At 38.0% G+C, this 27,966-nt stretch overlaps 4 protein-coding genes and 1 pseudogene across 7 annotated transcripts; 2 read left to right on the top strand and 3 right to left on the bottom strand.

Moving 5' to 3' along the window:
* Nucleotides 1-230: 230 nt before the first annotated feature.
* On the bottom strand, nt 231-7,219 carry LOC113154483 (major histocompatibility complex class I-related gene protein-like). Of its 2 annotated transcripts, none has more exons than XM_026348732.2 (8): nt 7,085-7,219; nt 6,017-6,121; nt 4,847-5,113; nt 4,048-4,326; nt 3,168-3,470; nt 2,475-2,586; nt 2,360-2,377; nt 231-2,274 (listed from the first exon to the last, which is right to left on the bottom strand). In XM_026348732.2, exons 2-7 carry the CDS (start codon nt 6,060-6,062, stop codon nt 2,362-2,364), a joined length of 1,023 nt encoding a protein of 340 aa, XP_026204517.1. In that variant the 5' UTR covers nt 6,063-6,121; nt 7,085-7,219; the 3' UTR covers nt 231-2,274; nt 2,360-2,361. The 2 variants fall into 2 exon arrangements, with proteins under 2 accessions (XP_026204517.1, XP_033182126.1); XM_033326235.1 differs by having other exon boundaries at nt 2,360-2,380; nt 2,481-2,586.
* Nucleotides 7,220-8,654: 1,435 nt separating this feature from the next.
* On the top strand, nt 8,655-12,078 carry LOC113154490 (major histocompatibility complex class I-related gene protein-like). The gene is made up of 7 exons (XM_026348736.2): nt 8,655-8,751; nt 9,226-9,489; nt 10,136-10,414; nt 10,904-11,206; nt 11,486-11,584; nt 11,734-11,751; nt 11,889-12,078. Exons 1-7 carry the CDS (start codon nt 8,703-8,705, stop codon nt 11,936-11,938), a joined length of 1,062 nt encoding a protein of 353 aa, XP_026204521.1. The 5' UTR covers nt 8,655-8,702; the 3' UTR covers nt 11,939-12,078.
* A 202-nt stretch (nt 12,079-12,280) lies between these two features.
* LOC113154487 lies at nt 12,281-18,270 on the top strand (annotated as a pseudogene).
* A 400-nt stretch (nt 18,271-18,670) lies between these two features.
* On the bottom strand, nt 18,671-21,011 carry LOC117152934 (hereditary hemochromatosis protein homolog). The gene is made up of 4 exons (XM_033326261.1): nt 20,924-21,011; nt 19,392-19,694; nt 19,243-19,284; nt 18,671-18,969 (listed from the first exon to the last, which is right to left on the bottom strand). The coding sequence occupies exons 1-4, from the start codon at nt 20,973-20,975 to the stop codon at nt 18,671-18,673; spliced, it is 696 nt and encodes a 231-aa protein (XP_033182152.1). The 5' UTR covers nt 20,976-21,011.
* A 3,028-nt stretch (nt 21,012-24,039) lies between these two features.
* LOC113154480 (major histocompatibility complex class I-related gene protein-like) lies at nt 24,040-27,112 on the bottom strand. Of its 3 annotated transcripts, none has more exons than XM_026348722.2 (7): nt 27,039-27,112; nt 26,902-26,954; nt 26,313-26,561; nt 25,568-25,843; nt 25,187-25,489; nt 25,014-25,061; nt 24,040-24,849 (listed from the first exon to the last, which is right to left on the bottom strand). In XM_026348722.2, exons 2-7 carry the CDS (start codon nt 26,933-26,935, stop codon nt 24,599-24,601), a joined length of 1,161 nt encoding a protein of 386 aa, XP_026204507.1. In that variant the 5' UTR covers nt 26,936-26,954; nt 27,039-27,112; the 3' UTR covers nt 24,040-24,598. The 3 variants fall into 3 exon arrangements, with proteins under 3 accessions (XP_026204507.1, XP_026204508.1, XP_026204505.1); XM_026348723.2 differs by lacking the exons at nt 26,902-26,954; nt 27,039-27,112 and adding an exon at nt 26,733-26,871 and having other exon boundaries at nt 24,040-24,246; nt 24,730-24,849; XM_026348720.2 differs by lacking the exons at nt 26,902-26,954; nt 27,039-27,112 and adding an exon at nt 26,733-26,873.
* Nucleotides 27,113-27,966: the final 854 nt, after the last annotated feature.

Raw genomic sequence — 27,966 nt, 5'->3', positions numbered from 1 at the left:
TCACATTTAGGTATTTTTATGAAGTTGCGTGTTTCGTTTGTGGGTGTTAACACATATTTGTGTGATAGAGCACAGGTCCAAACAAGGTGGAGACGCTCGTATTCATGAAAGAGGATTTTACGTGTTTCACTAATCTAGGCGTGACGATTGGCCTGTGGTTGAGCGGGAACAGTAACATTTGGGACGTGTGTGTGGTGGGGACTCAAAAATCAAACAAATAAAATGTTTTCTTGTATTGTAAAACTTTTAATTTGAATCTTCCTGTGTCTCACAGCTATTTCCTGGATTCTTCAATCGGATCTGCACAATGGACTCCTCTATAAAGCAGGAAATGTGTTGCATAGTTTAAGTACGACTGGAAGGCTTGTTCCTTTTATTTGAATTGGATTCTCTGACACAAGTTCACATTTTACAATCAAAATATTAATACTGGAAAACAGACACTTCGCAAAAAGTAAATTTTTATTGCTGCATGACAATTTAGCAGGTTAGTGCACTTTAGAGAGACAGAGACTGTGTGTTACAAACTAACAAACGGACGAGGGAGGACGAGTACAAATCACGGGTTATTTATTAACAAAAGGGCAGGGGACGCAAGGAACTACCAAAACTAACAGTATCAACTAAAAGAGACCTGTGAATGTGTCCGTGGGCAAAGTGTGTTAACTTTATTTAAAAGTACATAAAAGTTTTACCAGCACTATGAGGCTGATAGTAGCAGTTTTTGTTCGACTTATGAACCATTTTCTGTGTGTTTTAGCTCGAAATGTCGAAGCCCCAGCCTAAGCTAGTGAGCTAAATATAATGGTGTTGTCTCTCCAGACAGAGCGCATACGAGCAGATTGCCCACAACACCCATTGTGACCCATTCAGCCTTTCTATCCCTTGTTAAACTACAGGTATGTCATTGTATATTGCTTGATAATCACATTTATATTGTAAAAATGTGTTTAAGATTCTATTTGATATCTTGCTAAGTTACATGTTTTAAGTGAAGCTGTAACTTGTTGAAGTGTTTCATATTGTTAATGAAAATATGAGAAAGGTAACTGTCCAGTGTAGGTGTATGTTTTTATTTTGTGTGAATTTATTTTTACTGTAATTTTTTACTGTAGGTTTTACTGTTTTTATCTTACTCGCAAACACATAGTCCACTATATGATCACAATGCAGACAGATGTGAACTATGTTTGGGTAATCTTGAGAAGCGCAGAGGATTTCTTGAGAGACAGAGCGCACACGAGCAGATTGCTTTTCTATCCCTTGTGAAACTACAGGTTGCTGAATAAACCTGCTGTTACCAGAATCCAGAGCAGCTACGAGTGGTTATTCAAAAAGAAAAGGAAAGAGACAGACAGAAGACATGACCATAGGTCACAGTAACACAGGCAAAAATACGAACTAGAAACTAACACACGATCACAAAACAAAAGATGGCACAAACACTAATGGAACACAAACAAAGTCACGAACAAGAACTACAAAGTAACAACAAAAAAATACACTGCAAAAGGCAGGTAACTCACAAACATAAACACAAACGAAACCAAGATCCAACAAAAGTGCAGTTAACCAAAATGACTGAGTGACAAAGACCAACTGACCAACGAACAACCACGTGGAGTAGATCCATGTGAAATGTGACAAACCACATTAACCAGAGGACCTAGGGTGCTTATAAAGGGACACACAGGTGAAACGAGTCATTAGTCCGGTGAGTTGAGACTGGAGGAAGAGGAGGTCTATATATGGGCGTGGCAGGAGAGTGAGCGACCAAAACAGAACAAAACAAAACCCACAGACGGACAAAGGGAGGAATCGTAACACTGTGGTCCTCGTGACAGGGTTTTTAGTGCTGTTTTGTTCACAGTCTCGCTTTATTGTACATAATTGATTCTTATTTACATATTTTAGTGGGCTTATCCCTGTGCTACATTTTTCTGTAATGCTGATTGACAGAGCCAGCCTTCCTGATAAGTTCATGTTGCTGTCCCAGGAAACCACAGCACAGAAGATGACACTGGAACCACAGACATGATGCTGCAAAAGTTGAAGAACCAGAGTCTCTTCAGAAAGTACAGACAGCTCTGAGCCTTTTTGTACAGTGCTTAGTCCAGTTTGCTGTCCAAGTACACTCCCAGATATTTTCACAGTATGGAAGTGGTTGAGTATGGTTATATACACAATAGTAGATGATTGTATATAGTATATCCATATACTGTAGTAATGCTGTCTGGTCTGTAACTTCAATGTGTCGGCTTCTTTATTGATTTCCTGTGAAGACAGATCAACAAACGTTGGTATTGTTGTTGTAAAGTTATTGGCGATATATATATGTAACTCAAGAAGAAATACTTACTGTTACAGAACTGGAATCCTGAAATTCAAAAGAGAGATTACTTATTAATCAATGATCAATGCACCACAAAGGAAAGCCTTTTGCATCATTATCATTCATATACAGTAAGAAACACCTGTTATTGTCATTCTTCCTCCAGATGAAGAGTCCAGTGATGCAGACTAACAGGAGCAGCAGTCCTACAACTCCTCCAGTGACTGCAGCCACAAGAAAGTCTGAGGGAGGAACTGGAACCAGAACACAACATTTACACACAATGTCACGATGTGAGATTGATTTGTGTGGACAGTGCTTATAAAACAGGAGGTGATGCCAACACAGAAACATGTAAGTTTGTCCTGTAACTGACTTTTATTTATGTCATATGTCACCTTTGAGTACCTCTCTTTTAATTCACTAAATATCATCCAATCATAGCAAAACAACCTCAGACACACTTTAACACATTATTTAGTTCACGGTGCTATTATTTATTACAAACATTGGGTCAATAAGAAGAAAACATGCAGGCATGTTTTTCGGGGGCATCACTAAATAATTTAAAAGTCTTCTAATTGTGGTGTCGTGGACATGTAGCTTTTAACCTGCTTCATGAGACCTGCAGTGTTAGAGATGCAGCTCTGGGGTGTTTTTATTTTTCCAACTTTGCAGATATCCAATAATAAAAGACCCAGATCAGGATCAATCAGATTTGGGGGGAAACAATAATGTCCAGTTTTGATGAACAGATTAGTTGATATTAAGATTTCAAAGTGAGTGTTCAGGCTGTGAACTGTGCTAACGTCCTCATTTTAGGTCCCAGTCTTACCCCAGTTGGTTCTGATCTCAGCTTTGTCCAGTTTGGTGATGACGTCCTTCTTCACATCAGAGAACTGAAACACACAGTCGTACCTGCTCCAGTCTTCAGGTTTGACTGAGGAAATGTTCAGATCAACTCTCATCTGGAAGGTCCCATCATGGTTGGGGAGGATCTCTCCATGGTCCACGTCCTCATGAATCTCCTCTCCATCTTTCCTCCAGAACATTGAGGCTCTGTCAGGGTAGAAACCTGTAGCGTGGCAGCTGACTGGAGAGGAGGGAGTCTTCTGGAGGAGAGACACTGAGGGAGGATCTGAGGAGAGAGAAGAAGAATGAGGCAAAGAGATTTTAAATTACTTTAATGGGAATGAAAATCAATGGACTCTTATTCATGAAATGTAGATATAAACACATGTAACCTACCCCACAGAATTGATCCCTTTTCTAATTTATGTAATTTACTGTATTGAAATTAATAACCAGTCTAACCAATTTGTTGGTTTTGAATGAAACCTGTAAACAGTGCTTGGCCTTTAGCCTAACAGCTGTTTTGCTTTGATACCATGTTCATCCTTTGAATAGACATCATATGTTGCTCTTATATTTGTTGAATGGTGGTGCTGGTGTAAGTGCAAAGGGGTCGTTTGTGTTAAGTACACCTAGTTATTGAGCTGACATGTTCACAAATGGTTGTGAAATAGTGATGCAATGTCAGAAAAATGTGCACTGTACAAACCTACTGTCAGCCTCTTGTGCGCTCTCTGTTGTACACGTGAGAAAGAATTTGTGCAGTGACATGTAAAATGAACAACGAAAATAACGTTGAGTCTAAACTTATCTAATATTCCTCTGGGGCACAGAAACAGGCCTGTAAATATATGCGACTCTACCTGTTCTCTGTAAGGAGCTTTTTCCAAAGGCCACATACTCCTTGAGAGAGTGAAGGCACTCATAGGTCAGTGTGTTATTCCAGAACCGAATTCTTCTCGTGTCTCTGTCCCATTCTTGTTTGATGATGTCGGCCTGTGATGTCTGACCAACCCATGTCAGCGTCTTCAGGTCGAATGTGATGAAGTCTTCACCGTTACAGCCATATCGATTAAAACCACTGGTGTCTGCAGTTTGATCATCCCAATCACAGCCATTCATCCTCTGAAAAACACAGGCACCTCAAAAAAACAAGGGAGAAGGAGAAACAGCAGAAACTAGAGTGAGAAACAAATAATGCTTATGTGCTGACGATAAGAACACAGGTAGTTGCTTAATAAATACATCATAGCTATAATACAAATACTTAAACAATAAGATCATATAAAAATGCATAACATACATTTAAGGAGACATGGAGTTTAATTTCTTTCTAATAAATATTAATAGGATAACAGTTCACACAAATATTATAGATGCACATTGGTTATAATATATATTTTACTTTGCTTTGTATGCTGCTTTTAAGTAAAGCACAAAAAAGTAGAAGAAACATGTGGCAAATTAATGAATGCTAATTAGATTTGACTTTGGCAAATTAAGTGCTGCGCTGCACAATAAAACACAAGAGGCTGCACAAAAAGCTACTGTACTGTGTGGAGTTTTGTACCACAAAATATCTATGGAGTGGACTTCATGGTAACATTGAATTATTGAATTATATATTGTTTTATATTAACATATAAAAACATTGGAACATACCTGTTGAGCAGATAAAGTGCTTCTTCAAACTTTCAATGCGCATTTTGATGAGCCGCTGATTACGTTCACATTTATAAGTGTACCAATCCAGGACATTCGGATATAGTTCCACTCCTTTTTTAGACCAGTCTGTCTTAGGTTCTGGATTTATTCTGTGGCTGTCACAGTAACCGATCTCAACATTATCAACTAATGCAACTGCCACAAACTCTGGAAGGTTTGGGATTCCTGAAGCAGCGGTGAGGGTGTACCTCAGGGTGTGCTTTGCTGTGGGACAAACACAGTTGGATTAGTCTTTGTGTAATGCTTATTACAAAGTGCCTCCACAAATTAAACCAGAATTTCTATATAATTCATTAATGAATGAGACACAGTTAATAGAAATAAAATACTTCTACACTGTGGGCCATTTTGGTTTAAGATCATTGTCCTATTGAAAGATCAGTGTGCATAAAAGCTTCAGCCTCATGGCTGATGTCTTTAGATGAAAGAAGATCATCGGTTTGTCGTATAGGAAACAACTCCACAACATGATGCTGCCACCACTGTGATTCACACTTGGGATGGTGTACTTTAGGTTACAAGTCTCATCCTTATACATTTACATTTAGTTATTTAGCAGACGCTTTTATCCAAAGCGACTTACAAGTGAGGAACAAGGCAAGCAAACAAAATCTAAGTCAAGAAGAAAAAACATCAAAGCAGAGTGCTATCAAAAAAGTGTTTCTGTTTCAAGAGATGTGAGAATGAAAGAGCAGAAAAGTTTGTTTGTTTGTTTGTTTTTTTAAGTGCAAAGGAAGATGCGAAGGAGATTCTGTTTTCAGCAGTTTTTTAAATATTGCAAGTGAGGTGAGGTGCTCGGTGATTACTAAGCTGAAACTACCACCAACAACAGACAAGAAACCAAAACTCTCTAACTACAGTTCTTAACACTTATTGAAACAGACTGACAAACAGGCTAAATCAGCAGACTGGAGAGAAAAGACAGAAACTCTGCTACCTCTGAAACTAACAAACTAATTTCATACAACCCTTACTTATTCAGTAGATCAGTCCTAGTTTGGTGCTTGTCCTGTAGATAATGTAAAACAACTTGAAACATAACTCATTTTGTACCACATCAGATTTCTGCCTCATCTACAACTCTCAAACAACTGTCTGTAATCTTACCTGAAAATGCAATAGGACAGAATAGAAACAACAAAATAAGCTTCATCTTGTTGGAGCTTAGCAGCTGTCTTGGGTTCTGGCCATGGGTGAGTTGGATCTAGGAGACTGAGACATGATGTAACATGAAATGCTGTTACATTCACACACATTAAATTTATTACCTGGACCTGACAACTAAAAACAACTTATAACAAGTTTAGAAAGTTTTATGGACATGAGCCACTTACTGATTAATAAAGAAATACTGTGATGCTACAGCTTCTTCATGCATGACACAGTCATTATTAGATAACACGTTGCTTTGTGCCACCAACACATTAAATCACATTTATTTCGTGCACACGTCCCAGGAAACAGCATCATAATAATACAGGAGCAGGTTGAGCTTGGTTTGAATCTTTGGCCTAATTCTAAGGACACTCAGGCTTTGCTGGTCCTCACTTGCCCCTGAACAACATCTAAAGTGGATTTGGGTCAGAAACTGATCACAGTCTGTTCAAGACGCGCACGTCGCTCAGTTTGTTCGTGGCTTCATCTGTTTATAAAATTCCACACTTGGCCTTTGTAGGAGGTTTTTGTGCTCCATCAGAGTCCTGGGAGCTGCAGGGTCCTGTGCAGTAACTTAGATCCTAGGACCGCACTCTTCCGGGCAGTGGCCTCGGATGGATCCACTCTCCCAGTTTGGACCACTGTGATCTTCTCCCTCCACCTCTTCTCCAGCTCTGCTCTCAGTTCTGGTATTTCTAAGCTTGTTGTTCCTTCGTCCTGAAGTCTACAGCCACCTCTACACTTTCTGTATTTAAACCTGGTGAAACATGTTGAACACATGCAGAAACGCAATGACGCAGTTTTCAATGTGCGCGTCCCCGCGAACGACAGTTGCGCAACGCACTGATCTGTTTTAACACATGAACGTTTTCACGTGTTTGTTTTTCTCCACTTGGATCGTATTAGTCAAATAAACAATCAAGTAAACTGAGAGTAAACCCACGAGGTTCATGTGTTAAAAAAACAAATAAATAGTAAACATCCCGCATCCTGTGAATTAAGTTCAGTTCGGTAATTTACCTTCTTCGTAAGTTACCAGGCCACATCAAAAAGAAACTCCTAATCCTTAAAAATACACAAAAACAAAAACATTCTCCAAACCTTTTTCCCACTTTTCCCACTTCCTATTTTTTACTGTTCCCACCTCCCATATTTATAAGTCTGTTTATGGCCCTTTCAAAATAAGACACTTCCGTGATTAAAGTCTTATACTTTAGTTATGATATATTTTGTTATTGTTACATAAAAACTTTGGTTGATTGGTTGACTGCATGTGGAGGCCTATTTTAAATCTATTCAATGCAGGGTAATCAGTCATTATTCTTCATTTAGTTGTATCCACAACTCAGGTCATTTACTCTCATTTAAACAAAACTGTAGTAATTTGCTCACCTTAATAAAGAACATGTAACAATAACTAAATACAGAGCGGTGAAAAATATTTACAGCTGGTATAAACTGTGAAATAGTCCACTGTGTAGAGTAAATTAAAGTATTTCAACCTTAAGCGGTGTTAACGATCACTTTCATTTCTTATGATGCATTTTACTCTGAAGTTGATGGAAACGTTGTTATTGCAAAGCTTATTTTATTTAACATTGTGTAAAGTCAAAGAGCATGATCAGAATGACATTTTTATGACAAAGTTTATAATGAATAATGTATGATTATTCATGATATAATTTATTTATTGTTTTGCCAACAGCAGAACTACAGATAGATAGATGTTGATGTGTGTGAGCGTCCTCCTACAAATAGACTCACAAACAAACTGGAGCCTGAACCAACATCTTTTAGTTGACAGATAAAATTACCAATCCCCAACTATTTTGGTCATTAGCTAACCAGGTTTCAGCATCACATTGATGGAAATTAGCTGATTACATGTGTCTTACTTAAAAGGTTGTTCAGTTTTAATAAATTATTTGGTTGCAGTTTGGTTTTTGGAGCTGAGTTAAGAGACCGTGATTTGGGAACTATTCCACCCAACAGGTCATTAAGAAACTAATCTGGTACTTACCCAATAATGGAAAGTTAGTTAAACATTAGATTACAAGCATCAATCATATAATGAGAAAACAAATTAAATCAAATGATGTGAAGTTATTAATGAAACCCATGTTAAACATTAAAGAAAACTAATTTCAATAACGATCAGTTAAAGAGGAAACTGCACCGGTGGCAATAAACAATATATTTACTATAAATATGGTCAGTGTCACCTTTAACTCCTCACTCAGACAAGAAAACCATGAGAAACACAACAGTCACAGTGGTGTTCAAACAATAAATCCCCTCAAATCTCCAGTTTCATCTCTGTCTGAATGCCAGTGGTGCTTCACTAGTTCTTTTAAGTGTTAATTTAATCTGGTAATTAGACAGATCTGAGTTTAGTATTACTTAATTATTAAGACATTAGAATCTGTGTACACAGAACTTTTGAACTCATTAGTTGTAAAGTGCTTGTTGGATGTAAAATCTGAAATCTCTGTGGAGTCCCATATTGTTATTGACCTTTTTGACATCACCTCTTAAGTCTAAAGGGTGGAGCGAGGATTCAGCCAAACCTGTTTTTACAAGATGAAAACAGACAAAACAGCTGTTCAGTCCTTCGCTCATACAACTTTATCAAAACAGGATGAGACGGTTGTTTTTTATGCTTCTCTTCTGTTACGTTTCCTCATCAGGTAAGATCACATTTTAAATTTGTTAGAAGCTATTTATGACACTTTCTACTCTGAATTTTAACACCGTGTCACTTTCCTTCATACTCGCAGATTGGTTTCATTTTTATTTCAGCTTGTCAACAATAAGCTAGTCACACAGCTAAATAAGAATATATGTTTTAACTGAATCGTTAAATTAATATGTTAAGTATGGGGACTATGTGCGTGTATCTAAAGAATTTGTGAACTCTTTTGATTTTCTCTATTTCTATAAATATAAAAATATAAATATAAAAACAAATATGAAATCCTAAATCAATTAGTGGATTGAATAACTTTTTTTGCCTATGTTTGCTCAGTTGTATTCCTTTTATATAATGTTAGTTTCTGATCATATTTATAGAGAAAAATAAGATAATTCACAGGGTTCACAGAGATTTACAAACTGTCCAATGCAGCTGTAAACTGACTGTATAAACCCTGTTTGTTTCACAGTGAAACACTCTCTAAAGTATGTCACCACTGCATCTATTGGAGTTCCCAACTTCCCAGATGTTATGGTTGTTGCACTGCTTGATGAAATTCCAGTGGGATACTGTGACAGCAAAAAGATAAAAATAAATCATGACTGGGCGAAAAGATTTTTTGTTAAAAATCCTGAGCATTTGGATTATTATAGTCAAGAATGTTTTGAGAATGACCCTAGGTTCTTAAAAGACAGCATCAACAGTTTGAAGGAGCGCTTCAACAAAAGTGGAGGTAAAGCATTTATTAAATAACATGGTGTGATTGTGTCTGTCTCACTATGTCTCTATCAATGTTCAGACCAGTCACTCTGTGCTGCAGCATCAGCAACGTTTTAACTTTTACTAAATGTTTGCATGTACTAAATCACAAAAAACATCACCAGCTGATCCAGTGAGGGTGTGCACTGAAGAACGGATGGAATAATGGAATTATCAGAAAGGGCATTCTGTGGATTTTGTATCATAAATATGTAATAATAATAATAATAATAATAATAATAATAATAATATTTTAAAATGTGATTTATCAAACCTAAAAGTGTTTTGTTTAAAAGGCATGTACAATCTGCTTGTGCACAGGGATGGCTGCTGTTAAAAGAAAAGCTAGAATTGTGACTTTTAAAGTGCCCAAATTATGAATATTAAAAACAGGTCCCTGAAAGCATCAAGTCTGAAAATGTACATGAACAGGACTTCTCAATCACTTGAGGTTGATTAGGTCCCTGAGACTCAATAAGTTGGTTGGATCACTCTTTGACTGGTTTCTAAAAAAACATGCACTGATTATGGGAATTATGAGAAAAACAGCATTAATCACACAATGCACAATATTACTTATCACTGAATATACTGAACAATCTCTGTTGTCTGTCTGTTAGACATTCACATTTTTCAGAGTTTAAGTGGCTGTGAATGGGATGAAAAGACAGGAGAAGCTACCGGCTTTTTACAATATGGTTATAATGGAGAAGACTTCATATCTTTGGACCTGAAGAGGCAGACATGGGTTGCTCCAAAACCACAGGCTGTGTTCATCAAACAGAGATGGGATACTCACAAAGGGAGACTACAGCGCAATCAACAGTTCCTCTCTGAGTTTTGTCCTGAATGGCTGAAGATGTACGTGGATGATGGGAAGAACTTTCTGCAGAGAACAAGTAGAGTCACATGAGCTGGTTTAGTTTCATAGATGCATCAATGTTCACACTGAACTAACACTTTATGTTTAATTATCTGTTTGTTGTCACCATATTCAATCTTTGATGTAGAAGTAAGTTTACACATTTTCATTAATAATTTTTTTGCCTATGTTTGCTCAGTTGTATTCCTTTTGCATAATGTTAGTTTTTTTAGTCATGTTTCTAGAGAAATAAAGATAATTCACAGGGTTCACAGAGATTTACAAACTGTCCAATGCAGCTGTTGGATGCTGTTTGAGTGAATACAGTATTTGTTTGTTTGTTGTGAACCATAGCATGGTCCATCTGGCTGTAGAGACTTTCTTTACTAGTTGCTGTGGAGTTTTTTCTTCCTGTTTGCCTTTTCAAATCTTTCTCTACACTCCTTACTCTTTTGTGTCTTCTATTTCCACAGTCTCACCCTTGGTTCATCAAGTCTCCTTACTGCCACATTCTCTCTCTCCTCAGTTCTCCCCTCAGTGTCTCTCCTCCAGAAGACTCCCTCCTCTCCAGTCAGCTGCCACGCTACAGGTTTCTACCCTGACAGAGCCTCAATGTTCTGGAGGAAAGATGGAGAGGAGATTCATGAGGACGTGGACCATGGAGAGATCCTCCCCAACCATGATGGGACCTTCCAGATGAGTGTTGATCTGAACATTTCTTCAGTCAAACCTGAAGACTGGAACAGATACGACTGTGTGTTTCAGATCTCTGGTGTGAAGAAGGACGTCATCATCAAACTGGACAAAGCTGAGATCAGAACCAACTGGGGTAAGACTGAGATCAGATGTTACTGAATCTGAATGCTGTTGTCAATTTATTTTGGCCATTTAAACAAACAAGTGAAGGTCCTCACAAGGTCACTGGCCAGTTTGTGACAACATTAGTATCAGATAATTTTTGATAATCTTATTTACACTTAACATTTAAAAACATTTGATAAACACACTTATAAATGGATGAAAAGAATTTCTAACCTGCTTCATCATATGTTTATTTATTTATTTTATTATTATTAATTTAATCGTTTGTATTGTTTCTGTTCACCAGAGAAGCCCAGTGACACAACCTTCTCCATCATCATGACTGCAGGGGTTCTGTGTGTTCTCTTTGCTATTGTTGGAATTACGGTTTACAAAAAGAAGAAAGGTGAGAAAAATAAAACCAGGGTCCATTCACTACACAATGAAAGAAACCAGCATTAACTGGTGGAAAGCTGATTATCTGGGAGTGAAACAATAAGAAAAGAAATAAAGGAACAGCAAAACAACATTTTTCAACTTTTTTTCTTATTTTAGCCAAACGCCGTCCAACTTGTAAGTAAATGTTTTCATTCTGTTCTCAGTGATCTTAGACCTCACTTTAAAATGATCTTTACTAAATGTATAGATCAGCTGTTTCTTCGCCATTTACTGAAGAGGATCATTTAATTACTGTATTTCTTATTTTACAGGTTCTGACACCAGTTCTGAGCTCTCTGAGAAACTGAATCCAGAAACCTGACAAACACACAATGAATCAACAAAATCAGAAAATACTGTACAGTGACTGTAACATAGTGGGAATGATCAGTTGTTATTGTTAATAATAATTATCTTTTTGTGATTATGGAAACAGAGATTAAATCCTGCAAACAAACTTAATGCAAGTTGAAGTTTTGCCTATTTGTTTCTAACCACAGACCCACCAGGCCAGTGAGGGTAACATCTGCAAACCTAGTTAATGATCAAACTGTGAAAAGCCCTTAATGTACAGAGTACGGTACCAAAATACACTACTACTGAAGACAGAGCAAAAGAAAATTCAAGTTCCTGAAGTTGTCGTTGTTGTGTTGTTGTGACTGATTTTAGATTTTCTTTTGATTTATAGTAACAACAGTTAGAAACAAACATGTAAAACCACGGCTTTAAAAACGTCAAATCAGTCACATATAACGTTATAAAATCGAACCTAAAATAATAACCTGACTCTGACCTGAGGTGGATCGAATCATAATCTCCGTCTTGAAGTTAATGTTCAGGTGTTTCATGTTTCATTTAAACTCTTTATGTCAGAATTTAGCTTTTACATCTTTCACTTTCTGTTGACAGAGTTTAATAATATTAAATAACAGTGAAACAAACACATCAGCTGTTCAAGTGGTTGAGAAGGACTTTAACACTGGGCCATAGTCCAGATTTAAACAAAAAACATTTTTGATTGATGATTCAATTAAATAACCCAGCTCAAAATCAATCTGATGAACAAATGTGCACAACAGTGTGACTGCTAATGACGATAAGGCCGACACTGATCTAGAATCAAATACACATTTAGATGGACGGAAACACTCTGTGCAGCATAAATAGCAAAAGCACAAACTGCTTTTGTGGCAAGATGGAACCAAAGAATAGTCAGTAGTCACCTGATTCAGGCAACATAAAGTGGGACCTGTCTGTCAATTATTATTAGCAGTGTTTGATTTTCCTTATGAAGTATTTCAACCTGACCAACTGGTGTTAAAGATCACTTGACTACATTGTGACAGTGTTCTGTCACTGTTTCAGCCTGGCACTCGGCCAGCTTTGGGTTTTCCCCAGTTCTTCTTCTACCTCTAGTCCTGCTACCAACCTGCTCCCAGCCATCCTCCTGAGCCCTGTTGTTGTTTTGTGTACTTTTCCATAAATAAGTCTAGTTTCCATTCATCTCTGCCTCGACCCTTCCCACCAAAAGTGAAGTTTCCTGAATAGAATGGACATGAAATGTGATCTGATCTTCACCAAAGCAACAAATATCACAGTATTACTATGATACTACTATCAGACAGAACACAGTGATGATCTTTCATGTCTTTCTCTTCTAAAAAGTGAAGTATGGTGGGAGGATCATCAATATTTATGGCCACTTTGCTACCTCTGGACCTGCACTGTTTACCTTCAGGAGGTTAATGTCAGGGTGGCTGTCTGCAAGCTGAATGTCAGGAGAAGCTGGGTGAAGCTGCAGGACCCTTAACAACAAAGTAAATCTAAAGAAGATCAGATCTCCTAAGAATAAGTCTGAGCTGAAGCAGTTTTGTGAGGAAGTAGGGTCCAAAGTTTGTTGAGGTTTAATAACCTGTTGCAGGAAGCACATGCTTGAGATTTATACTCTCAAATGTGGTTCAACTAGTTACTAAAACAAGGTTCACTCACGTTGTCCACAATCACTCTGCATGTTTAATGGGTGTGTTCAGTTAAGGCATGAAAAGTTTCCCAGCTTAGAAACGTTGTTTGTTGATGTGTAAATTTGCGAAGAGCCGATCTCATGTCACAACAGTTTCATGCAGGAAACCAGAAAACTCACTTTTCATGCCAAACTCACCGGGCACTCACTTTGATAGCTCAGCTGATCTGTTTATTGGAAACTAGACTTTCTTGAAATTCTGGAAGATGTTCCTTCTCTCATGTGAAAGGTTTAATCAGTTTCACCAGTGTAGTTTGAGGCAGGCAAAGCTATATGATTATAGGTTATGGTGAAGAACTAGTTCAGCATAGTAACAGAAAGAGCTGCTCTGGGCAAAACAGCTGAACCCTCATCAAACACCATGAAACCTTTTGTTTTGTTGCTCGTTTTCAGTCACATCGTGTCTCCAGGTAAGCCCACATGTTAATGTTCTGATGCAAAGTGAAATGTAGTTTTCTGTATATTTGCACGGAATCATACTGAATAGCCCACATTAGTGTGGTGATGGTAACGTGACTTTATAAATCTTGTTTGTACAGAGTACCACTCATTGAAGTATTTCATGAGTATGTCTTCAGGGATCTCAGGCCTCCCAGAGTTTGTTTCTTCTGCTCTGCTGGATGATCTGATGGGTGGAAACTGCGACAGCAACAAAAAGAAAGTAGAACTGAATTACGACTGGATAACGAAATATTTAGATTCTGAGCACTTAAAATGGTACCATGAGAAGTGCATCATGCACCAGGACCATTTTGATGCAGCAGTTCAACCAAAGCGCAGGTACCGTACCATAAAGTTACTTTGTCTTCTTGAGATTTATCCTTTTTAGCAGTGTTTTCTTTTTTCTTTTTACTTTTACATTACATGCATGTAATACGTTTATTATTTAATCTATATATCACCATATAATCATCCATTTAAGATAAACTGCAAAGGAAGAAAAGGGGCGGATGGCATTCTTCATTTACAGCATTTTTTCTTCAACACTGTCACATAATCTGACTTAATAGTTATTTAAGTGTTCCTTGTGTCCCACTTGGTCCGTTCATTGATGTTTTCATGACCAGGCTACAGAGACATTACATCTCTGTCATGTCAGGAGGATCTGAGCGAGCGAGAGACAGCTCAGTTAAGTTAGACACAAAATAACACTGAAGAATACAGCAAACTGTTGAATTTGTGGACTAAAATGACGACAAACACTGTAACAGACTCATTTTTGAATTTTTTTAAAGGAATTGTTGTCGTGTAAAGAATAAATCTGAGTAAATTAGTTTTAAAACAAAGTTAAATAAAAGTTACACATGATGTTTGGGTCCAATAGAGAATCTAGAGAAGTTTGCTCTGGGATCATGATAAAAGACGGAGAGAAGGTTTGCATGAATTTGATCATCTATACATCACCGGTAATGCAGGTTCTCTTCTCCCAGGGGTTCACGTTTTACAGAGGTTAAATGGATGTGAATGGGACGAAAAGACTCAGGAGGTTAGAGGTTTTTTCAAGTACGCTTATGATGGAGAAGACTTCCTATCTTTGGACCTGAAGACGGAGACATGGATCACTCAGGTTCCACAGGCTGTCGACACCAAAATGAGATGGGATGCTGACAAAGCTGAAATAAAACTTCATAAGGAATTCCTCCTTCAGACCTGTCCTGTGTGGCTGAAGATGTATTTGGGCTACCTGAACGACCTTCTGCAGACAACAGGTAAGATCACATGAGATGATATGGACACAATCATGCTCATAAAACCACTGGATAACACTGTAGTATTACTGCGACTGTTTTCTGGTTTCCTTTAACAACTATTTCACTAGTTAGTGAGAGTTGATGCTTTAATTTTTGCATGTTCTGTTCTTGGCTGAGCAGCCTTTAGTCTCACTGTTATGTGAGGGTGAACCAGGATGAGGGTTCAGTGCATGAATAAATATAAAAAAGGAATGTGGAATGAATGGTACAAACTGCATAAACTACAGTGTGTTTTAGCTAAAACTAACTCAGCCACAACATTAAAACCACCGCCTAATGTTGTGTTGGTCCACCAGCACAGGTCAGATCTGTTGATGTATGGAGGTGTCATCTGGTGGACACCAATCATCATCAATCATCATCTTGGTGCTGACGAGCTCTCATTAGCTGCACACATATGATGAAAGCACTGGTCCAGTTATAAACACTGTCAGTGGTGGACAGGGGTCAGCACGGACCCTCTGATTAGAATACACAGCCCCACCTGCAGAAAGGTGCACAGACGTGTGCGTTAAAACACCTGTTGATCATGTTCAGTAGTACATTTTTCAACAATTTGTGCCACAGTGGAACTACTGTGGGGGTTGGCTACCATGCTGCTGTTTCACTGGTTGTCATTGTACCATTGTAGTAGGTACTAAAATATCACCCAACTGTATTTCTTCCTTTGTCTTTTCCTTCTTTCCTTTCTCACTTGCTTTCTACCTGTCTTCATTTTCTCTGTTCCTCTCTTTCCTAGATTTTTTCTCTGCAGCTCCTCCCTCAGTGTCTCTCCTCCAGAGGACTCCCTCCTCTCCAGTCAGCTGCCACGCTACAGGTTTCTACACCAACATAGTCGACATGTTCTGGAGGAAAGATGGAGAGGAGATTCATGAGGACGTGGACCATGGAGAGATCCTCCCCAACCATGATGGGACCTTCCAGATGAGAGTTGATCTGAACATTTCATCAGTCAAACCTGAAGACTGGAGCAGGTACGACTGTGTGTTTCAGCTCTCTGGTGTGAAGAAGGACGTCATCACCAAACTGGACAAAGCCGAGATCAGAACCAATGAAGGTGAGACAAGACAATTACAACTGGTTCATCTTCAACAAAACTAAAACCATTCACAATCCAATTCAATTCATACATACATGTTGCTTGTCTCAGGATCACTAGTCAGATGTAGTGAACCTTAAAAAATAATGAAAAGATAATTTTTGACATTAAATTTCCAGATGGTTTTAACACTGGCTGTCCACTTTGTTATAGGAAACACTCTCCAAAAGTAATTTGGGCAGAGGCAAATTATGGACTTATTTATAATTATGACCAGCTTAAAATGATGTGTAACATCTTACCTGTGACAGAAGATCAAGCCACGAGAGCATTGAATTGATGAAGTTGGTTATGAAAATACTTTGATCTGTCTTGAGACCATGTGAGGTCTCTGCTGTTGCTGTGAATCAGCTATGTGGACGGGTCTCGGTGGACCTTTCAATCCAGTACCATCGTATCATTAAAGGTTCCCTGTAAACTGGGTTCAGTTCATTTCTGGTCATTGAGCAGCCTCTACTGGTTCGTGGGACAAACTAGTTTTTAATATTGTTGTTCTGTTCTTTATTGTTATTTTACTCAGTGGAGAAGACCAGTAACGTGACCAAACCCATCACTGCTACAGTGATTGTTCTTGTTCTCATCCTCATCGCTGCTGCAGGATTCATCGTTTACAAGAAGAAGAAAGGTGAGAAAGAAGAATTTAAATTAATTTAGTCTTTAACTTGATGCTTTTATATAAACTGCTAATTCTAAGCTTTAAAGCAAATAACAGTAAGTGGTGTAAAGCGTAAAGGAGTGCAGTAGATTATTAAATATATTAGAATTTTTTAAATTTTAGCAGAACATCCCCCTTTTATTAAGTAGAACCTTTGTATTAGATTTTACATTTTAGTTATTTGTCAGATCCTTAAACTTACGAATAAACATACACACACCAGGAGAAACCAGGTTCAACGTCTTGCCCGAGGACACTTCAACATGTGAACTGCAGGAGAACTGACAGTGTGGTAAGTGAACGATACAGTAAGTTATATGTATATTTATTACCGGATTAAAAGGCTTTATGTTGTCTCTCACCATTCTTCTTCTTTCTCAAGGATCAGTCCCTCAACAAACCTCAGTGAAAACAACAAACTGGATCTTCAAATAGTCGATGCAGTAGGAATGATGACCTCTACCTGTTCGACCTGCTGCCGTGAGAATAATCGGTTACAGTTTTTGAACCGTTGTGGTTTTGTTGACTTTATGCACAACGAGAAATAGAGTTGATGACAAGAAGGTGAATTGAGTTAAAAGATAAAATAAGTATTTGCTTATGTTACAACACGTTATGTCTCAAACCAGGAAAAGTCCTGGTCGAACTCTGATGTTACATTTGTACAGAATGATTTAAATCAGCATCTCGTCTGTATTAAATTCTGTTGAGTCTTCTGATCATTGTCCGTTCACTGATCTTTGCCTCTTCGGACCTTCTGTAAGTCTAAATACTAAATGATGATACTGAACCTTCCTGCGTTCAGCTGTGACACTTACACTAAACCCAGGTACCTCTGATATCGCACTGAAAAGATAATGAACAAACAATCCTGATGACGTTTTTGGGTTGAGTCTTACAGTGTTTATTGTTCGTTTTTAAGCTACTGTACAGATGTTGAATAGGAGACAACTGAACTATTTTTTTGTTTGTTGAGTATGAAGACTCAACACCTTGACACCTTTTTTGTTTATGACACTCATGAACAAACTACAAACCGCTGATGAAACAGTTCACTGTGGAAACTTGTTGCTTGTTTTTATTGTCATTTGTACAAACACTCAATAATAAAAGTGAATAAATCACTTTTCTAAATGTTGGACTCATTTTCTGTCAGGACAAAGGAACAAACAGTAAATTTAATACCAATTGTACAAAACATTTTGTCTCATGATGTTATTTTACAATAAAAGAAGGTTACCATGAGCAGGTCGGTCCTCTGAAATACAAATGGCAGATTATTATTTAGACAGTATAAGAGAAGACAGATAAGACAATGACAAATCACAAACAGTGTGGATGATATAGATAGTTCCCACGTTGGTCTCTAAACAGGTGGTGAAACCTGGACCAACTCCACCTACTATTAACACTGATGCTGTCGCTATGCTAATTTCCATTACTATGTTAATAGTAGATCCCGTCCTGTGTTAGCATCGAGGTAATGGACCAGTCAACAGTGAGCTGTCTATTTCTGATAGCTTTACTGACTATTGCTGTTGTATATCATGTGGAATATTTGCTGTATTTTCTAATTTAACCTGAATTTGTATGTTTCCCTGTCTTCCATTTGAAGAACTCTTCATATCTGTGAAGCTGAACACCAATGTTGAGGGAGGACGTTTTATTTTGAAAGCGCTACCATCAATAAGTGTGAGAATTAGATAAAGACATGTTCCTTTACCTTCAGCGTTCTTGCAGATACAGTAGAAAAGGTTCGTGCAGAACAAAATGATGATGAATGGAATAAAGGCTGGAAGAAGGGGTGAAGAAATTCTAACACGAACGCCTGGAACAGCAGAATATTTGCACTTCAGTCTCTCAAGTTTACTTGACTTAATCAATTAATTCATCACACAAACCATCTAAAAGAGCTTTACGTTTCAAAGCTCATGGAATTGTTTACATTTTCAATGATTAATTATTATTTTTACGTTTGGATTCGATTCCAGCCGGGACAGGATACAGTATTTGTTTATTACAGTCTGTTCAGAAGTCTTGATCTTTGCTTGAATGTCCGAGCAAAGTTAAACTGAAAAGAAACAATAATGAAGTTTCTCACCTTGTATTCTGGCAGATGTGATGTTTACTGTGTCCAGTAAACCTGGGATGAGGAGCAGTCGCTAGTTTATGAAAATATCTGATTGGTTTATTGGTATTTTGTTTTATTTAAGAGTAATTTCAAGTTCAAGTGGAGGATCTGATTCTTACCCCAGTTGGTTCTGATCACAGCTTTGTCCAGTTTGGCGATGATGATGTTCTCAGCACCAGAGAACTGAAACACACAGTCGTACCTGCTCCAGTCTTCAGGTTTGACTGAGGAAATGTTCAGATCAACTCTCATCTGGAAGGTCCCATCATGGTTGGGGAGGATCTCTCCATGGTCCACGTCCTCATGAATCTCCTCTCCATCTTTCCTCCAGGACATTGAGGCTCTGTCAGGGTAGAAACCTGTAGCGTGGCAGCTGACTGGAGAGGAGGGAGTCTTCTGGAGGAGAGACACTGAGGGACGATCTGGAAGGAGAAGGACATTACATATTCACTAATGATGAATTAATTTGATTAATTAAAACACTCATGCTGTTCCTCCTCATCCAAACAGAAACAGGTAATCATAAATACAGGTTTATCTCCTTTTCTTTTTACTTTACTGTCTAAACTTTGGTTTTAATATTTTGTATTACCCCTTTTCTTTCTGTAAATGATCTGTGAACGTCTTCCTCAAGTGACAAATATGACTTGAACAGAATCAAGTTTGATTCGATGTCTCAACCTCACAGTAAACTCTCACTTTAAGCTGTAGGAAAGTACGACCTGCAGAAAACATAACTAGCTTCAGATTATTATTATTCAGCCATGACAGCAAAGTTTAATGGTTTTTAATGCTCTGAATGTTTTGGGGTTGAGTCTTGGTACTTACAGTGGTTTTTGTGAGTATTTAACCTCACTGGTATTTTAAAGCAAAATGTATTTCCTTCTACATTTGAGATTATGAAGGACACAAACCTTCATTTCCACAAGTTTACAAGAAACACAATCCTTCTGCGATGACCCAAAATTTGAGTGATTAGATGTAATAGGAAGTGTGTTTGTGTTGTCCAGGTGTCCTGTTAGACCAAATATTAAAGAGCTCTAAATGACTGTTTGTTGTTAAAAAGGACGAATCAACATGAAAACCAGACAGTCACTAAATATAAGAATGAAGGGAAAAACAATTAGAGGTACGAATAGCTAATGCAATAGAAATGTTAGAATAAAGAAAGAACCCAGTGGTGTACGGAGCCACAATCAAGCAAAACTCTTCAATAAGACCTAGAGCAGAAATACAGAGGCCACAACACAAGATGCAAATCACTCATCAGCAGAAACCCAAGTTAGAACTCGTAGAAACAAACTGAAGGAAGGTTTAAAGTTTTGCAAGAACCAAGATCAACCTCCAGCAAAATGATGGAAAGGACAAAGCAGAAAAACATCATGTCTTGGAACAGTCTCATTAATCTTCATCTTTCAGGATGAATTTGGTGTTCAGAGAAATGCATGAAAAGTAATGAGGAGATGCTTCATCAGCAGCAACACTATGATAAAGAAAACATTTTCATCAGATGTAAAGACTGGCCAAGTCAATGACGAGGGCCTTAAACCCAACTCAACATGGATTTCACCTGCAGGAGAGGAGGCTGCAGTAAAAACAAATCAAAAGAACAAACCAACAGCTGTTGTCTGTTAGGATAAATAATTATTACCTGCAGACGCCGCGTGACAGAAGAGGAACAAGAAAAATACAGTTTTCATCATGTGTCTAGTTGAAGATTCACGTCCTCAAGCTCAGAGACAGATCTCTGGGTTGGAAAGAAGTCTCATAAGCCCTTTATAAAGAGAGTTGGTTTAACATTAACAGGAAAATAATGTTCACCACAGGAAGGTTTTACAGGAAATAACACCTTTTTGTGGCTGATCACATCGGAACTTTCCGACCAAATAGAAAATGTTGCTCTCAGGCCGGAGGACTGGTGGGATGATCCTTCAGAGCCCAACAAGTGAAAGTAAACATCAGTTCACAGTGAGCCGATCGTTACAGCCAGTTCACAGGTACACAGTCAACTGTAATTGTAAGTTATCGCATGAGATTGGAAAATAAATCCCAACCTTCCACATTTAAAGTGAATCAGGCTTTTGGCCGATACTGGTACATTTACAGCAACAGTGCTGCTGAGATAAATACAGTTATATTTATACGTAATCTGTTGAAACTCACTGAGACGACTCAGTTGATCATGTTGACTCCTGCCAGTTTATCGCCGGCTTCATGTTTGCACTCACTCACACGCTGCACAGCGAATTTCAGATGATGAGGACTGATACAAGTAAACCTGTGCTAAATTTGTAGACGAGCAGTATTAACGTTTGTAACACTGTGGTTATTTCTTTTACATTGTCAATATGCAAAGGCAGGAAGTGTGACTGGCAGAGCAGAGTGATCAAATTGATCTGAGCTAATAAATTATAATATATGAAGCAAGTTAGCAAATACACTAACACTGATCACTTGAACTCAATGGGACAAATTGGTTTATTCATATCATATGATAACTGTGTTTCATGTAAATGTGTATGCATGTGTGTAGAAGTACTTGATGTTTCACATGTATTTGTGAGTATTTTTGAACAAATCTGCTCGTACATTTCCTAAACGCCACCTCAGCCGTTCAGTTTTTGTACAGCCTCTGTTTGTGTTTAGCAGTATATTGGCAGCAATGTCATGGGTACAAAGTCTATTTATAAGCTGTTACGACGTGGAAATATGAATTCTACTCTAAAGATGCGTGCACACCATCAACTGTCTGGAAACAGGAAACCCATGTGGCCACACGCTTCCTAATTCACAGGCACATACAACCCACAGCGATCAGTCTCACACTCGGCTCCTTTAATAAACATGTCTCCAGTTTGATTCAATGGCTGCATCAAAACTGCACAGTCAGTCCTTAAAACATACAAGTTCAGTCAATAAATGGACGTTAAAACTGAACCGAAATGTCGTGAGTTCAGCATTTTCTGACAGAGCTGAGTTCTCGGGGAGAAATCTACCTGGGAATTCAACTTTTCTATAACAGCTAATAACCTTGTGTGTCATTTACATGAAATCAGCTCTCTTGAGAAAGACAGTGGTACACTGGTTACTTAAGTGCATGTAAACACACGAGAGCTCAGCGAATGAGCTACAGCTGGTGCTGCAACAGAACCGCTCTGAACTACACCACCTGCAGCCTCCACCACCTTCTACAGCCTCCACCTTCTGCAGCCAACATGGGAAACTGCACTAAGAGCAGCTGCAGCGCTGGAAACTTTCTCTCTTAGTGGGTGGAGGAGCGAGACAGCGAGGTTGAAGTGTATTTATCCTACCTTATCGTACATGTTTGTGAGACGCAGTCATTCACACAATGCTGTGTTTGTGTGTTGAGCAGAGCAAACCTACAGTTCTCCTGATGGTAGCAATGTGAGATATGAAGCAGCAGGCTCTAAGTGAGAAGTGAAGTGAAGTGAAACTTCAAGTTATAGTAAGTCAGTCTTGTACAATTTGTTTTTTAATGTCATAAAAGAAAAGGTTAAAGATCTGTTTGCATTGTAGCATTTTAAAAAATTATTTTCTGAACCTCACTTTTTTCTTTTTCAAAGCCACCACTTCACATTTGTGTTGAGAGCGTGAAGTCAGGTGCTTTAATCTCTTAGCATGTACTGAATTTAAGATTTTTAACTTTTGATTCTGTTATTTAAAAAGAGATTGTTTTGTTTAGTAAACATCAATTAAAAAATGTATTATATTAGTGAAACTACTTTTTATTAATATGTATCAGAAGTTCTGATAGATGCAGCACCGTGAAAGACTATTTTAATTAATCACTTAAAGATAAAATGTTTTTATATTTAAAAATCTGCTGCTGCAAAACGATGAATGAATGTAAAAGATGACCGACCTGTAAATACAGCAGGACAGAAGGACAACAACAAAATCAACGTTTACAGCTACAACTTCACTCTGAGATTTTAAGCTGAGAAACTTTAGCTCAAAGATCTTTTTGGAAAACGGAAGCTGTTTCATCCCATATGAACATAGAGCTGACTGCTGTTTGAAAGCTACTGACTCTCGACCACAACGAGACCCTGTATGAGGTTTGTCGGGTTTCGTGGTGTAGATGGTCTGAAAACCTAAACAGAGCTACAACACATTTTTAAAGACAAACACATCAGCACCAGGACCTATTCACCTCCCTGTTTATAACTTCTGGAAGAACAACAAACTAGTCTGTGCATGAACAGTTTTAATCAGACTAAACTAGTTATTAAGAATTTACAGCCTGATACCATCTGGGCTCAGTTTACAGTAAACAAATCAACAAATCATCCCGTTTTTATTTTTCAGACTGTGGAGAAAACAAATCCTTTCTTCGATTAGAAAATTACTATTGAAATCATACAAATTCATGCTCATGTATCTTTTTATTGTGTTTTTGTATTGATTTATCCTGATTACACTTTTATTTGATCTAAAATTTGCAACACGTAAATGATATTACTGTCTGTCTACCTGACCTGCTGACGATCACCTGTTCCACCAACAGTGGCACTTCGAGCTTTTATTCCTCAGGGTGGCGCTGGAGACAAGTAAAACTAACTGCAGAGTATTTATCACGTCTGTTCTACAAATTCTGACCTCAGTGATGTTTATGGAACAAATAAAAGATGTGGAATAAAGTATGATGCTGTCCTGTGCGCTGAAGAATCATTTCACTCATACTGAAGTCGCTTTGTGGTTTTATTTGAGCTTCAGCAGATGCAACAACTGAGAAAGAAAAGAGTATTTCTAATTTAAACTGTTTATTTATACAAGGAATAAAAGAAAAACACATTAAAACTGTAAATATGAAAAGCTCAAGGTAAGAAAATGCTCTGGTCACTTTATTTATTATTATTGTTTATCTGTTGAGGTGTAAAATCATCTGGTCCTGTTGAGTCTTTGGTGAGAGAACATCAACGTCCTCTTCTCAGAGCACTTCAGTGTCATTTTCTGTGAGGACAAAGGTGACAGAAAGTTGTGTTACTGTAGTTATTAAAAAACGAACCAGCAGCAGGTTCAACCTCTGAAACACTAATACAAATGATGATGATGATTATTATGGAGACATTATAAAGGAACACTGTCTTTTTAATTTATATCTATGCAGAGTTGGGAAAAATACAATTTTATTAAAAGAGTGTAGTTTCATTTGTGTGCACTTTCTCCTGTATTAAAAGATTAAAACTAAAAAATAACTGAAGCTATAAAATAATTAATTAATATTTCTCCACCCAACTATCCTATTTACTACCTTGACGTCTTGCTTTGCTGAGAAAATGCGTGATATTGTCTCACACAGCCGTCAGGTATCAGTTATTAAAATATAACTACAGGTCATTATAAACTGATCTGAGGTCGTTCTAAATATTAATGCTCTGTAATGAGAAACAATCGTATTATTGACAGAGAAACATTGAGTCGTGTGAATCAAACCATCGATGCGTTCCTCGCCGTTATCTTGATTGGTCATGCAGCATCCACAGATCAGAGCAAACAATGAGATGACACAACCAGCGATCTTTAGAATCATCCTAATGGATCTTAAATTTGAAACTGAGACAGAACAACAACAGAACATTCACATGTTGATCTGTTAAAATGTTTGTCATTTGTGTTACAAAAAAAATTTCATATTTTCCTTTTGTTTCATTTCAATAGGCGACACACCCCCAGTCAAAATCTATTTATTAGAAAGCAGAACACAGAGTATTTCTCACCTTCATCTTCTCCCCAAATGGATCTGGCTTCTACCTCATCCAGCGATTCTGCAAAATAAACACCTTAAACTTATTTAACTGGTTCGTTATTGTTGCACATGTTGAAGTTTCAAGTTAAAATGGACGACAGGAGATATAAAAGCCAACAAACCATTCTCTGAGTTCAGTCTTACCCCAGTTGGTTCTGATCTCAGCTTTGTCCAGTTTGGTGATGATGTCCTTCTTCACATCAGAGAACTGAAACACACAGTCGTACCTGCTCCAGTCTTCAGGTTTGATTGAAGAAATGTTCAGATCAACTCTCATCTGGAAGCTTCCATCATGGTTGGGGAGGATCTCTCCATGGTCCACGTCCTCATGAATCTCCTCTCCATCTTTCCTCCAGAACATGTTGACTATGTCAGTGTAGAAACCTGTAGCGTGGCAGCTGACTGGAGAGGAGGGAGTCTTCTGGAGGAGAGACACTGAGGGGAGATCTGGAGAAAAGAAAGACGTTACACGTTTACCACTGACACATTAAAGCACATTCTGTGCTCTGGGTCATGTGTTTCTACCTGTTCTCAGCAGAAAGCTCCTCCTGTAGGTCAAATACTTCTTCAGGCTTTCAGTACAATCCTGGGTAAAATGATTCCAAACCTCAAATGATCTGACTGAATCTTCCAACTTGCGTTTCATGAGGACAGACTGTTGGTTTGCACCACTCCACGTCTGTGTCCTAAAGTCAAACTGTGCGATGTCTTCTCCGTTCAAACCAAACTGAAGGACACCATTAGCTCTGTGAGTCTCATCATCCCATTCGCAACCAGTTCTCTCCTGGAAAATGTGGACTCCTGGAAGGGAGACAAAGATCAGCTGTCAGCCTACATAACAGTGATCAAGCTACACTATGTGGTGTGTTTGTATTTGTGTACATGTACAGAGAGTTGTGTTGAGGTGTAGGAGTCAATGAATCCATAAACAGCTCAAACACCTTTAAAGAAAAAGACAAGTGGTCTTTTCTTATAACAGATCAAGAATATAAAAAATCCTCAAGACATTCAGTATATGTTCAATAATACTGGTATTAAAAACATTTTAAATTTAAAAAGTGGTCAGTGTGGGATCATCTGTGCTGTCTTAACACATGGGACCATTTCAAATCTCTGCAACTGTTTGAATTCTGCAGATGTCGGTGCTGTGTTGGTTATTTTAAATAAGGTCTTAATAATATGAGTGTGAATATTCGTGACACTTATCTATCTGCTGCATAACAAAAAGAACAGAAGATATTTTATGATAAATTATAAAAATTAAATATACCTTCAGTTTGCATGAAGTCTGTGGAGTTGAAGAGGCTGTGATTGGTCAGACACTCGTTAAAGTACCAGTCCGTGTGTTGTGGGTCAGCTTCCATCAGGTCTTTCATCCAGTCCTGTTTGGGTTCTGCTCGTCTGATCTCACTGTCGCAGTAAATCACCTCGACTCCATCGACCAGTGCAACACGAACAAACTCTGGAAACGTTTGGTCTTCAAACAGTCCAGTGGAGAGAAACATCAGGGAGTGAATCGCTGTGGAAGAAACAGGTTTTCTTATGTGACTCGATGATTGAACTACTTCTTATTTGTAAAGAAAAGCTTTTTAGATCTATGAGCTACAAAGCACATGAAATAATTAATATTCATGATGATTTGACAAATCAACTTGCTGTTGCACCAAAAAAGTGTAAATGATGCTCTTACCTGCAGATGCAGTGTGGCAGGAGAGGATTAATAAAAATAATGTTTTCATTATTAGAGGTGTGTGTTCAGTCTACAACAACTAGGTCGTGAACAGAAGTTGGAATAATCAGCTCAACGACCCGACAGCACAACCTCAAGAGATCTGGTTGTAAATAGGTCAAAGACCCACCTCTAAAACCCCCAGGTATCAGGTTCCCACACATCGAAAGATGGTTGTTTTGCCTTTAACAGGAAGAGAGTCTGAGGTGCAGGTTATAGGAACACATTTCTTCTAAACGTTGCACCAACAGTTAAACTAAAACTAACCTGAGCCCAGAAGGATCCACACAACCAGAAGATGAAATCACAGTACACCCACTAAAGGACTGCCGGTCGCATGGACCAACAGAACACTACGCTGCCTGCTCCCAAGCCAAACCTCAGAATTAATGACATCAACCAGGATTTGAGTCATTTACATGGACAAAAGAGTGTGTAGTTTAAAAAGAGCGCACTCTTTTAGTTCCTCTATCTCTGTCTCTGGTGTAATAGTTGTTTGTGCTTGTCGACCATTTCCTGTGCAGTGGTTTATGTTCCCACGCAGTTCCCAGAACTACAGCAGTATGGACTGTGGTTTAACAGCACAGATTTGACTTTCCGTGATGTGCAAAGTATGTACACACTCCAACACAGACGACAGACAACAACATGCAAAATGATTCAGCTGCAGTCAGAATTTATCAAAGAAGAAAAAGAAAAAAATGTAAATATGTAGGTAGAGAGGTAAAGATATATAAAACCATCACAGATATGAGAGGAGAGGAGCAGCTCGGTGCATCAAGGAAGCGACAGCATCATGAACAATACAGCTAATGAATCAAAGTGACTAAGAAAAAATGCACACACACACATTCTACATGAAATCAATGATACAAATGAAAAGACAGACGAGTTAATGCATTTATTAAAAGACGACATACATGTAAACATTACTGTAGACAAAGTGCAGTAAAAATGGAGAAACTGAGTTCTATACCCTTCATTAGTTCAGTGTCATCGCTCTTGCAAATATTTATTTGTTCATCTTTACATTTCAATGCATTTAATATAAAAACAGTAAAATCACAGTGAACTAAGATTTACATTGTTATATACACATAATAGTTTCTTCATAAATACCTCTGACAGTGTTACATTCACTGACCTGACGTTTGCTTTCATTTGTCCCTGAGTTGTTTTCATCTTTATAGAGTTT

Source organism: Anabas testudineus, chromosome 11, assembly GCF_900324465.2.
Source record: "Anabas testudineus chromosome 11, fAnaTes1.2, whole genome shotgun sequence".
Lineage (NCBI taxonomy): Eukaryota > Metazoa > Chordata > Actinopteri > Anabantiformes > Anabantidae > Anabas > Anabas testudineus.
The sequence above is the reverse complement of the archived record's forward strand: the minus strand, read 5'-3'. Positions and strand labels throughout refer to the sequence as shown.